Source organism: Dipodomys ordii, unplaced genomic scaffold (assembly GCF_000151885.1).
Source record: "Dipodomys ordii isolate 6190 unplaced genomic scaffold, Dord_2.0 Scaffold11, whole genome shotgun sequence".
Lineage (NCBI taxonomy): Eukaryota > Metazoa > Chordata > Mammalia > Rodentia > Heteromyidae > Dipodomys > Dipodomys ordii.
In genome coordinates, this window is record NW_012267227.1 from 10,508,276 (window position 1) to 10,521,093 (window position 12,818).

At 48.3% G+C, this 12,818-nt stretch overlaps 1 protein-coding gene across 1 annotated transcript in view; it reads left to right on the forward strand.

Moving 5' to 3' along the window:
- Window positions 1-12,818, forward strand: part of Myo5c (myosin VC) — a 57,586-nt gene that overhangs the window by 9,882 nt on the left and 34,886 nt on the right. The window contains 10 exon segments of the mRNA XM_013009956.1: window positions 610-754; window positions 1,839-1,995; window positions 2,315-2,458; window positions 3,814-3,895; window positions 4,536-4,643; window positions 5,603-5,709; window positions 6,678-6,943; window positions 9,560-9,641; window positions 11,600-11,740; window positions 12,396-12,521. Coding sequence (XP_012865410.1) covers window positions 610-754; window positions 1,839-1,995; window positions 2,315-2,458; window positions 3,814-3,895; window positions 4,536-4,643; window positions 5,603-5,709; window positions 6,678-6,943; window positions 9,560-9,641; window positions 11,600-11,740; window positions 12,396-12,521 — 1,358 coding nt within the window.

Consider the following 12,818-nt stretch of genomic DNA (forward strand, 5'->3'; position numbering starts at 1 on the left):
AAAAAAAAAAAAAAAAAAGCCAGAAGTGGAGCTGTAGCTCAAGTATTAGAGCACTAGCATTGAGCAAAAGAAGCTCAGGGACAATAACCTAGAACCTGAGTTCAAGCCCCAAGACTGGCACACACACACACAAAAAGCTAAGCAACTTGACTAAGGTCAAGCAGGTTTAGTAAGTGAGAGAGCTGGGAGGGTTTTTTTTTTTTTCCTCCAAAGAATCTAGAGAGAAATGGGCATTTTGCTCTGATTTTTGTTACTGTAACGAAATACCTGAGACTGGGTAGTTTGTTGAGCTTACGAGTTTTCTTGGCTTATCCATCCGGAGTCTGGGAAGTCCAAAAGCTTGATGCTGGCATCTCTCAAGTGCTTCCTTCTACACCAGGTGACACAGAGCGAGCCGGTAGCTCAGACCTCTTTTCTTCTCACAAAGCCACTAATGCCATTGTAGCGGGCCTCACCCCCAGGACCTCACCAAGTCCCCACCTCCATTGCCATTAACATATGATCTTGGGCATTGAATCTGTAGCGTGTGAACTTTTGGGGGGACAGCTGCTGGCCACAGCAGTGTATGACTGTTAAGGATCTTGTGTCTGCTCTCCCCTCTTTCTGCAGGAATCATTTTGGTGGCCATGAACCCCTACAAGCAGCTGCCCATCTACGGAGACGCCATCATCCACGCCTACAGCGGGCAGAACATGGGCGATATGGATCCGCACATATTCGCAGTGGCAGAAGAGGCCTACAAGCAGATGGCCAGGTAGCGTCCTGCTAGACTGACTTCTGTTCCAGCCCTCCCAACACCTTGCATTAGTTTGACCCTCTCCTCCCCCAATAAAGGCATATATCTAAGTTAGACTCATTTAAAGTAACTGAAAGACCAGGCACAGTGGTTCATACTTATAGTCCCTGCTATTTGTGAGGCAGAGAATAGGGGGATCCAAGTTGGATGAGGCCCTATCTGCAAAACAAACTAAAGGCAAAAGGACTGGGGATATGAGTGAACATTTACCTGACAAAGGGGAGACCCCAAGTTCAATCCCCAGTATGGCAAACTAATTCTCCCCCCGCCCCAAAATCCACCATGTTAACTTTATTCATCCCTTTTGCACTTTGCAAAAGAGCTTTCCCAGTCAGTGGTCTCCTCTGGGCCCATTGTGCTACTACCATTGCCTCTACTTCATAGATGAGAAACTGAGGCACAGGACCTGGAACTGCCAGGACAATGTCACCCTAAGGACAGTGCAGCGCCGTGAACATGGTGCTTCTTTCCTGCAGAGATGGACTAGGCTGGACATTGTCCAGGTCATCAAAGATCCGGTGACATCAGCTCCCCCATCCCCAGTGTGAGACCCTATTCTTCAGGACCAAGCCAGTGCTGGCTCATCACTACAATGTTGAGAGCTCCTGGGGGGTCATTGAGCCTGGGATTTGTCTAGGGCACCTTCAACATGCCAGGCGACAGGAGAGTCCATTCTGCATGATCACATTAAAGAAGAAAAAAAAAAAAAAGATGAGATCAGAAAGTCACTGAATTTTGTAGACTAGAGAATCTGGTTTTCCCTTCTATTTTTGTCTGCATTTTCAACTCAGGGCCTTGCTGGACAGGCATGATGCCATATAAGCCTTTTTCCATTTAGTTCTTTTTTTTTTTTTCTGGATAGAGTCTTGTGCATTTTGCCCCAGGCGGGCCTCAGATCTTGGTCCTTCTCCCTCTGTCTCCTAATTAGCTGCAAAGATAAGCATGCAACACCACACTTGAATTTACTTTTCAGATGGGGGAGTTGGTCTCATTAACTTATTCTTGCCCAGCCCGGCCTGTTTGCTTACCTGTTTTGCTTTAGAAACCATCGTAACCAGTCCATTATTGTGAGTGGAGAGTCGGGTGCAGGGAAGACGGTGTCAGCCCGCTATGCCATGAGGTACTTTGCCACCGTCAGCAAATCAAGCAGCAAGGCTCACGTGGAGGACAAGGTCCTAGCATCCAATCCCATAACCGAGGTGGGTACGGCCGCAGAAGGAGAGGGCAGTGTGCTGGAGGTGGTGGTGAGTTCTGGATGGAGAGCAGAGTCTTAGATAGGCAGGCTAAGTCCCACACTCTCTGAGCCCCACAACCTACCACTTGAGCCACAGCTTCACATCTTGCTTTTTGGTGGTTAATTGGAGAGAAAAGTCTCACCGACTTTTCTGCCCCAGCTGGCTTTGACTCACAATCCTCAGCTCGCCTCCTGAGTAGTTAGGATTACAGGTGTGAGCCACTGGCACCTGGGCATAAAGGTCTTCAAAGCTTGTTATTTCAGGAAAGCCCTGTGTTTCCTAGGCTGTGGGGAATGCTAAGACCACGCGCAATGACAACAGCAGTCGGTTTGGGAAGTACACAGAAGTCAGCTTCGACAAGAGCAATCAGATCATAGGGGCCAACATGAGAACCTACCTGCTGGAGAAATCCAGAGTTGTCTTCCAAGTAAGAGCTGAGAGTTAGCCAAAGCCTCCTCCCAAGCTCCTCATTCACACCGAGATGCTATCTAGGCTACCTCCATTGTTAAGAATGGAGTTTTCCTGTCTCTCATTTGCGGTTTAGATCTGTCTTTCCTTCTCTCTCTCTCTCTCTCTCTCTCTCTCTCTCTCTCTCTCTCTCTCTCTCCCTTCCTTCCTTCCTTTCCCTTCTGTCATTCCTCTCTCTCTCTTTCTCTTCCATTTCTGTTTATTGAACAACAAAAATTGAGGACTGGGAGCATAGTTCCAGGGTTGAGCACTTGGCTGGTAGATGTAAGATATAAAGTTCAGGGCCAGAGATCCTGGCTTGCTGTAGAAAACAAAACAAAACCTTTTGGACAGTTTCCTTGGATTATGAGACAGGGGGAGAACATTTCAACTTTTCTTTTTGTGCTCTTGGAGATTGAACTCAGGGCCTAGAGTTAAGGAAAGCTCCGTCATTGGAACTATATCTTCAGGCTCTCAACTTTTTAATGCTCAAAAAAAAGTTTAGTCCATCTTTCTATAAACCCAAAGCTGAAAAACTGTCTAGACATAATAAGTACTATTACTACTATCAATAATAATAATGTATGATTGTAAAAAGTAACATTGGGAGGAAACCAATCGTTAGGGATAGAGGAAAAGGATAGGGTGACAGCAGGAAATGAACCTGCTAGGCATACAATATATACATATATAGAAACAGCATCATGAAACCCACTATAAACCCTTCAAAAGATGGAGGTAGAAGAGAGAGGTAAAAGAGTAACTAAAGGGAGTGAATTTGAACAAAGTAAACACATGTACCTATCTTAGTGAAACTCCTTTGTACGATTAATTTATGCTAATAAAAATTTAAGCTGGGAGCTAATGGCTCACGACTATAATCCTAGCTACTCAGGAGACTGAGATCTGAGGACCACAGTTCAAAGCCAGCCCAGGAAGGAAAGTCCGTAAGGTTCTTATCTCCAATTAATCACCAAAAAAGCTGGAAATGGAGCTGCTCTAATTTTTTTGCAATCTTTTTCTTTTCTGTCTCTCTTTTTTTTCTTTTTTCCTTTCTTTTTTTCCTTTGTGCTCGTCCTGGGGTTTGAACTCAGGGCCTGGATGCTGTCCCTAAGCTTTTTTGCTCAAGGTTAACGCTCTACCACTTGAGCCATAGCTCAAGTTTGCATCCAGTTTGGGGGATGGCCCTGGCTGGCTTTGAACCTTGATCCTCAGATCTCACCCACCTGAGTATCTAGGATTACAAATGATATTCATCCAGATTCGCCCCCTAGTGGAAACCTGGCCTTTTCCACTGGGCTGGAAATAATTGAGGGTCTTTTCTTTATTTTTCAGTCAGAAAATGAACGGAATTACCACATTTTCTACCAGCTGTGTGCATCTGCACAGCAGTCGGAGTTTAAACATCTTAAACTAAGTACGTGATGGATGTATGGTATGTGGCAGGGTCTCTTTTGTAAAGAGCTTTAAAATCTTCATGAATTTCTGCTTATGATTATAGCACAACATTTTTTATTCATTTATTTATTTATTTTTGTCATAGGAAGCTCCTTTGCACAAAGCTAGCGCTCTACCACTTTGAGCCACAGCTCCGCTTCTGGTTTTCTGGTAGTACCTAATTGGAGATAAGGGTCTCATGGACTTTCCTGCCCAAGCTGGCTTTAAACCAAGATCCTCAGATCTCAGCCTGTTGAGTAGCTAGGATTACAGGCGTGAGCCACCAGTACCCAGCTATAACATTTTTTTTTAATGGTGTGTCTCTGATCAAGAAAGAGAATCCTTCAGCTTCAGGGGTGGAATGGTTACCTTATGCAAGAATCCCTGGGGTGAGACCATGAATCTGGGCAGCACATACTTGCAGCCCCAGGCTTCCTCCCCCACCCCTGCCCCCTCCCATTCCCAGCATTATTGAGGATTGAACTCAGGGCCTTGCATTTGCTAGGCAAGCGTTCTACCACTCGAGCCACACCCCCCAGCCCTTCTGCCTTCCCTTCTTTCTAATTGCCATGTGTGTCCAAATTTATGTGCCATGGGCAGGACTAATAATTTTGTTTCAGGGAGTGCAGAAGAGTTTCACTACACGAGCATGGGAGGCAATACAGTCATCGAGGGTGTGAATGACAGAGCGGACATGGTAGAGACTCAGAAGACATTTGCACTCTTGGGTGAGTAATAAAATGTCCTAGCCAAAGGGGTGACCACTTAGAGACAGACAGACAGACAGACAGACAGACAGACAGAGAATGAGAAAGAGAGATAGGAGAGGGCAAGGTAAGGGAGGGGAAGGGTAATAGGGAAGGGAAGAAGAGGGGGAGAAAGGAAAGGGGTGGCCAGGAGCATGTATGTGTCTCGAAGACCCCCATGAAATTCTGATTTGAGTGTCAGGTGTGTGGGAGGAGAGGTGGTCTTGGAGATTGAACTTGGGGCCTCCGCTTGTTCTCAGTCCTTTTGCTGTAATCCTAGCTGCTCAGGAGGTAGCGTTAGCGGCCAACCTGAGCAAAAGTCATCCAGACCCTATCTCAAAAGACAACAAGCCAAGGGCCAAGCATACACATCTTATCCTAGCTACCTGGAAGTCAGCTGTAGGAGGATCATGCGCTAAGGCCAACTTAAGCAAAAGCATGAGATCCTCTATGAAAAAAAATAACTAAACCAAGAAGGACTGGGAGCAAGGCTCAAGTGGTAGAGGGCCTGCCTAGTAAGGGAAAGGCCCTGAGTTGAAACCCCAGGACCCTCAACAAAGGGGCTAGAGGAGGGGGCCGTGGTGGTCCCAGCAACAACACAGGCAGAGGTAGGGAGCCAGCCTAACAAATGTGAAGCCCTGAGTTCAAATCTGAGGAATGGCGTCAGTCAAACAACCCATCACGCACTCACTCAACCACCCAGAACAAACAAAAGCTACAACAGGTGCACGGTGGTGAGTGGGTGTGATGATCTCCTCACAGACAGGACAAATAGCAAAGAGCGGTGAGTCAGATTGTCCCCGGCTCCCCTTCAGGTCCCCTGTCCCAGCTGTTGGCACTGAGTATCTTGCAGGAGTGTCTTGGGAAGAGCCCATGTGCTTCTCTTACTGGGACAAGAAGAGGCCCTGTGTTCCTGAGTTGGGGAAAATGTCTGTTTCCAGGTTTCAAGGAGGATTTTCAGATGGATGTTTTCACCATCCTGGCCGCCATCCTGCATCTGGGCAACGTGCAGATCGCCGGGGTGGGCAGCGAGCGGTCTTCCATCAGTGTGAGTCCAGCTTGCTCTGCCTTCCTGAGGCCCCAGGCCACGCCCACTGTGGCTGACCTGCACTGGGCACTGGCGGTTGGATCTGCTGGGCAGACTGGTTTAGCAGGAACCAGGAAGAAGGGTTTTCCAAGGATTGTCTTCAAAGAGTTCAGCTTCCTCTGCTTGTAACAGTGGAGGATGGGGGGAACAGTGCATTCTCTATTTAAGAAAAAAAAATTTAAGCCAGGTGCCAGTGGCTCACACCTGTAATCCTGGCTACTCAGGAGGCTAAGACCTGAGGATCATGGTTCAAAGCCAGCCTGGGCTGGAAAGGCCGTGTGAGACTCTTACCTCCAATAAACCATTCAGAAAACCAGAAGTGACACAGTGGCTCAAGTGGTAGAGTGCTACCCTTGAGGTGAAGAGCTGAGGGACAGCGCCCAGGCCCAGAGTTCAAGCCCCATGACCGACAAAAAAAAAGTAAATAAAATTAAAAGGGTCCCTACTGGCCAATGTAGATCCTGGGAAAGCAGCATGGAGCTGAATTAGGAAGACATTCATGGCAGGAGGAAAGGGAGACACAATACACAAATGTCGGGGGGGGGGTAGCAGGTGCTGGTGATGCTGTTAGGAAGGAAAGCAATGCAGATTTGGGGGTGCAGAGTCTGGTGCCTTTTGCGCAGGGCACTCTGGGAAAGGCTTTCTTGTAAGCGGGAAGCAGCAGAGGCCTGAAGGAGACAAAGCAAGTCCTACCCATGTCAGCAGGAAGAATATTCAAAGCAGAGAGACTGGCAAAGGTGAAGCCCCTGGAACAGGAGCCACCAGCGCCAGGCCTTACCTGCTATTCTAATGAGTTCTATTCCAGTGGGGCCTGGCAGCCCTGCCCTAGCATTCCAGCTGTCCCTGGTCTCTCGGGCCAGAGCAGGGGCTCCTCTTCTCACCCTGTGGACAGCAGGTGGCTCTGACAGGGCTTGTATTTGCTTTTGAAGGAGGATGACGATCACTTGAAGGTATTCTGCGAGCTCCTGGGCCTGGCGCGTGGCAAAGTGTCTCAGTGGCTCTGCAACCGCAAGATCGTCACCAGCTCTGAGACCGTGGTGAAACCCATGACCAGAGCCCAGGCCAGCAACGCCAGGGACGCGCTGGCCAAAAAGATCTACGCGCACCTGTTCGACTTCATTGTGGAGAAAATTAACGAAGCCTTGCAGTTTTCAGGCAAGCAGCACACTTTTATTGGTGTTTTGGACATTTATGGGTAAGAGTCTCTTCAGTGAGTCCCTCTTTCCTCGTTTTGTGTCAAATGTCCTTGTTATTTTTTTTAAAAAATCATTTTCTTCTATTTCTTCTTTGGAGTTTTGCACGATGATGAAGATGGCCATCTCTGTTTTGTATGGGTCAATGTTAAGAACAGTCTCTTTGGGCTGGGAAGTGGCTCGGTGGTAGAGTGCTTGCCTCACATGTATAAGGCCCTGGCTTCGATTCCTCAGCACCACATAAGCAGAAAAAGCCATAAGTGGCACTGTGGCTCAAGTGGTAGAACACTGGCCTTGAGCTGAAGAGCTGAGGGACAGCGCCCAGGCCCCAGAGTTCAGGCCCATGGCTGGAAACATAAAAAAAGAACAGTCTCCTGACTGGGCACTGGTAGCTCATGCCTTTAATCCTAGCTAGTGAGGAATCTGAGATCTGAGGATCATGGTTCAAAGCCAGCCCAGTCAAGAAGGTCCATGAGACCCTTATCCCCAGGTACACAGCAAAAAGCTGGCTATGGAGCTGTGTCTCAAGTCGTAGAGTGCCAACTTTGAGTGAAAAAGCTAAGGAACAATGGCCCTGGCTCAGTACACACTCACACATACACACACACACACACACACACACACATATGCACACACACAGAGTCTCCTGGCCACGGTGGCTTTTATTAAAGAGCACATGGAATAAATGGGAAGTTAATAATGGCCATCATGAAAGCTCACTATGTACCAGCGCCCATGTGATCGGCCTCTGTGGATTTTCTCTCTTAATCCTCAAACAACCTGGTGACACTGCCCTCTTCAGAGAAGCCACAATGCTTGGATCCACAGCTGCTCCTTGGGTGGGACATCCCAGCCCTAAGTGAGATTCTTACCTTCTGTTTTTATTTTTGCTTTTTTGTTTATGTTCATCATGGGGCTTAAACACTGAGTCTGGTGCTGTCCCTCAGCTCTTCAGCTCAAGACGAGCACTCTACCACTTAAGCCACAGCGCCACTTCTGGTTTTCTGGTGGTTCATTGGAGATGAGTCTCACAGACTTTCCTGCCTGGGGTGGCTTCGAATTGCGATCCTCAGCTCTCAGCCTCCTGAGTAGCTAGGATTACAGGTGTGAGCCACTGGCGCCCAGCTGGCTCTCACCTTCTGTATTTTTCCTAAAGACCCCAAGACAAAATCTGCTGTGTCTTCCCCCCTTCAGTGGGGAGAGGGTCCTGGCACGCTAGCACCTGGCCTGTACTGCAGGACACAGGCTCTGTCCACCACTCTCCCTTCCTAAGTAAGGCCTTGCATGCTAATGTCTGCCATTCATTTCCCCTTCCTCCAAAAGACCCAGCACTCCAGCACCCCCCCTCCAACCCCCATCTCCCAGCTCCTGCTTGAGATAGCTACAGAGTGACAACAAGGTGGAGGCTGGGACAAGGTGGAGAGACTGAGGGCGGAGCCGCCCAAGTTCCTCTCTCAGAGCTTTTGCTTGTTGGTACCTGGCCTCCAGGACCAGGCCTGGCTTCTCAGAGGAAGGAAGGAAAGTTGTCCCCCAAAGACATCACCACACCCTGGTGACAGGGCTCACCTGCCCCTTCCCCATAGAAAGCCAGAGCTACACCCTGGGCCCTCACATGAGTCCCAGCAGTGGCCCAGGGGTGAGGTGGGGTGGGGTGGTAGAGCGCTAGGGAGACCAGTCTCTCATCTACCTGTGTCAGGTGAGATGATGCTAACAGAGAGTTACTATTTAATTTAGGTCTAATTGAATACCTACGGCTCCCCATTAATAAGAGTATGTCAACAGTTATAAAATGCCAGTGCATTGCCACATAAGCCAGGAAATGATTCTCCTTTGTCTTGTTCTAAGAATAGGCTTGAGTAGCCAGTAAACATGTAAGGAAATTTTGCAAACGTGATAGTGGGGCTAAAAACAGTCCATTTTATTGAGGTGGAAATATGTGATTAATTGCTGTTTTTCCCACGTTCTTTTCCATCTTAAAAATAATTTTGAAAAATTGCAGCCCTTTATTTGAAGAGTAGATCAATTCATCTGGATGCCAGTGGCTCACACCTGTAAATCTAGCTACACAGGAAGCTAAAATCTGAAGATTACAGTTTGACGTCAGCCCGGGGAGAGAAAGCTGAGAGATTCTTATCTCTAATTAACCAGCAAAATGCTGCAAAGTGGAACTGTGGTCCAAGTATGAGTGCCAGCTATAAGCGAAAAAAGCTAAGGGACATTGCTCAGGCCCTGAGTTCAAGCCCCTGCACTGACACTTAAACAAGACCAAGTTGTAACAAAATGTCGGTCCTTTGGCAAGTTGATTAGCCTCTCAGACTCATTTCCTGGTCAGTACACTGAGATCATAATGCTGATGTCAGAGCTGTGTGTGCATTAAATGGTAGAGCATATCGTGGCATGCCTAGTCTAATGCCTAGTTTGGGATAGACACTTGGTACATAACCAGATGTCTTCCAGGGGAGAAGCAGCAGGAGGGTAATTTATGAACTGACTGCCCAGATATTAAGGCTGGCAGCTCCGCGGTATATTTACAACCTGCAGGGAACAGAGCAAAGGTAAATGCATGCCTGTGTCCTGCTGCTTGTTTTCATCTTAACTGTGTTTAAACTCTATTTCAGTTTTGAGACCTTTGATGTGAACAGCTTTGAACAGTTCTGCATCAATTACGCTAATGAAAAGCTGCAACAGCAGTTTAACTTGGTAGGTGACTCAGTCCTCAGCCCTGCGGTGCCCAGTTACCCCTGGCTTCCCTCCCTCTTCAAATTTCCAGATTGTTAAAGGAACCGCATTTCCGGTTTCATCCGGTCTCTGCATCCCCCTTGTGGTCAGGTCTTGAAATTGCACCCTTCCATCTCGCACCCTTTCCCCTCCGCCTTGCGGAGGGGTGCCTTGCTGTGGGGTTTGAACTCAGGGCTTAGGTTCTGTCCCAGTGCTTTCCCACTTTGAGCCACAGCACCACTTCCAGTTTTCTGGTGACTCATTGGAGATAAGAGTCTCACACACTTTCCTGCCCAGGCTGGCTTTGAACTACGTTCCTCAGAGCTCAGCCTCCTGAGTTGCTAGGATTATAGGCGTGAGCCACCAGCGCCCAGCAACTTTTTTAATTTTTTTTGGCATTACTAGAGCAAGCACCCTCAATCGCCTAAGCCATGCCTCCGGAAACTAGAGAGTGCATTTTTTTTCTTTTCTTCTTTCCTTTCCCCTCTTGCTCTTCTTCTCATTCTCCTTTTTCCCTCCTTCTCTTAAGTCATCTCCCCTCCTGGGAGGGGCAGTACCTACACACATCAGCACAGAGGACTGTTCTCATCCAAGTCATGCAACCATGTGCCCCAGGAGGTTCTCCACAGGTTGAGAAGTGAACTTGCAGGCTGGGGTAGTGGTGCAGCATGCGTGTAATCCTAGCCATTCAGGAGGCAGAGACTTAAGAGGATTGCAGTTGAAAGCCCGTCTAAGCAAAAAGTTAGTAAGACTTCATCTCAACAAATAAGTGTGGCATGGTGGGTCCTCTCTGTAGTCCTGGGCACTGCAGAAGGCATAGATAGGAAGATTTGGGACTGAGATGAGGTCTAAGCAAAATAATAAAGTCAAAAGGACTGGATAGGTAGCTCCTGCCTAGCAAAGTGAGTCACTGGCAGGAAAGGAGGGAGGAAGAGAAAGACAGAGGGGAAAAAAAGAAAGAAAGGGAAGGAAGGAAGAGAGAGAGAAAGCTACCACTTCACCTCACCCTCGTGGCTTCTTCCCCTTCCTCCCCTCCATCCTCTTGGTTAAACCAGCCAAATCCTGTGTCCTGAGCCCAGCCTTCATCCTGTCCGCTGCCCTCTCCTCTCCTCTCCTCTCCAGGCCTTGTTTGGCCTCTCTCAGCCGAGTTCTCCCTGATCTCCTTTGCCTCCAGCCTTCCCTCTTCACAGCCACTCTCAGACATGGAGCTGCTCCTCCCTCCTCCCCCTTCAGTGAGTCCTCACTAGCCATGGAAAGGCCACAGGACCTGAACTCTCTAAGAAGGACCTGGGAGTCCCATGTGATCTGCCCTCCATCCCCCTCCGCCCTCCTCAGCAGTGCCCCTCTACCCCTGCATGTACCTTACACAGTGAACCTACCAGGCCACTACCTGATGTGTGTGTGTGTTGGGGAGGAGGGGAGGTGTCTTTTCCCAAGGCTTTTCTTCCTGCTCACCTTCCCCCACCCAAATGCTGCCCATTCTCCCTCATCCTTCTGGGTAAGCCGGAGCCATATGCTTGACCTTGGGGAAGGTACTTGTTACCCTTGAGGATGAGCAAGCAGTAGGCATCTTCCTGGCTTATAGCCAGCATCCCCCAATAGTGCCCCCCCACCCCAAGCCCTGCAGCCAGGCTGTACCAGGCCGAAGAGGCTGACTCAAATAATAGAGAGCCGCAGTGGCTGATGGCCAAGAGCAGGCTGGGCTCTGGGACCAGGCAGAGTGCCTGTTCTACTCTGCTGGTCACATAGGCTCAATGGTGGGACCACCACAGCTAAGTCCCCAGGGGATGTCAGCAGCACTAGACCTGGCACTTTGCAGCCTCCCGATATAAAGCAGCCCTTCCTCCACAGGTCTATAGGCCTATGTGCTCAGCTCCTTCTGGGATCTGATCTCACCTTGATACTGTTTTTATTTCCCATGTTAACTTCCGCACACCCAGCATGTCTTTAAACTCGAACAAGAAGAATATATGAAGGAAGATATCCCTTGGACTCTGATCGATTTTTATGACAATCAGCCAGTTATTGACCTGATAGAAGCGAAAATGGGCATTTTGGAGTTACTGGATGAAGAATGCTTGGTAACTTTTTAGATAATTGCTTTTAAGTGCTTTTGTCAGCTTCTAAATAGTAAAGAAGAGCATAGCAAAACAAGCCAGACACTAGTGTCACACACCTATAATCCTAGCTACTCGGGAGACTGAAGATCTGAAGATAGAGGTTGGAAGCCAGCCCAAGCAGACAAATCCAAAAGACTCGTACCTCCCATGAACCACCAGAAAGGCTAGAAGTGGAGCTGTGACTCAAATGCTAGAGTGCCAGCCTTGAGTGAAAAAAGCCAAGTGAGAACATGAGTTCAAGCCCCAGTATCAACGTCACACACACAGGAAAAATCCCACAACAGTCTTTCCAGGGAGCCATATTTGTATAACCCAGAGGCCTTAACCAACTAAACGGACATTAACTGTAAAGTAGTAACCTGTACCAGATACCTGGGTGGTGGAGACAATCTGGGGACCTTTCCACTTTCAGTGTATGTACCATTCTTGGTAACACCCAGCAAGGGGTGGGCTGGCCTCTCAGATTGTGTGCAGCCAGTGTGCAGGGGTGTATGTGTGTGTGTACGTGCGCATGGGCACTCGCTAGTATTATGGGTGTAAGCTACCGGCACCAAATCCCTAGTAATTATTCATCTGGTTCTCTTCACCTGCTGTTTGGTTTGCTTCTCTCTTCCAGTTACCACACGGGACTGATGAAAATTGGCTTCAAAAGCTGTATAATAATTTTGTCAACAAGAACTCTTTATTTGAAAAGCCTAGAATGTCAAACACATCTTTTATCATCCAGCACTTTGCTGATAAGGTATGTGACAGGGCTGCCCACCCAGGAACTGAGCCACCCTGGAGAGAGCAAGCCAGACTCCAGTCCCCCGGGGCCTGGTGTCCCCATGAAGGTGGCCCATGTGTCTGGGGGTACAGGTGCTTGGTGAGTCTCACATTAGCTTCATGACACGGGTTTTAATGGCCTTCGTGTGTGTTTATTGGTTGATTATAAGATCGTTAATCTCTTTGCTATTTTTCCTATGAAACTGTAGCAATCAAGATAGCATTATTAGCCAGGGGCTAGTGGCTCAAGCCTGTAATCCTAGCTACTCAAAGA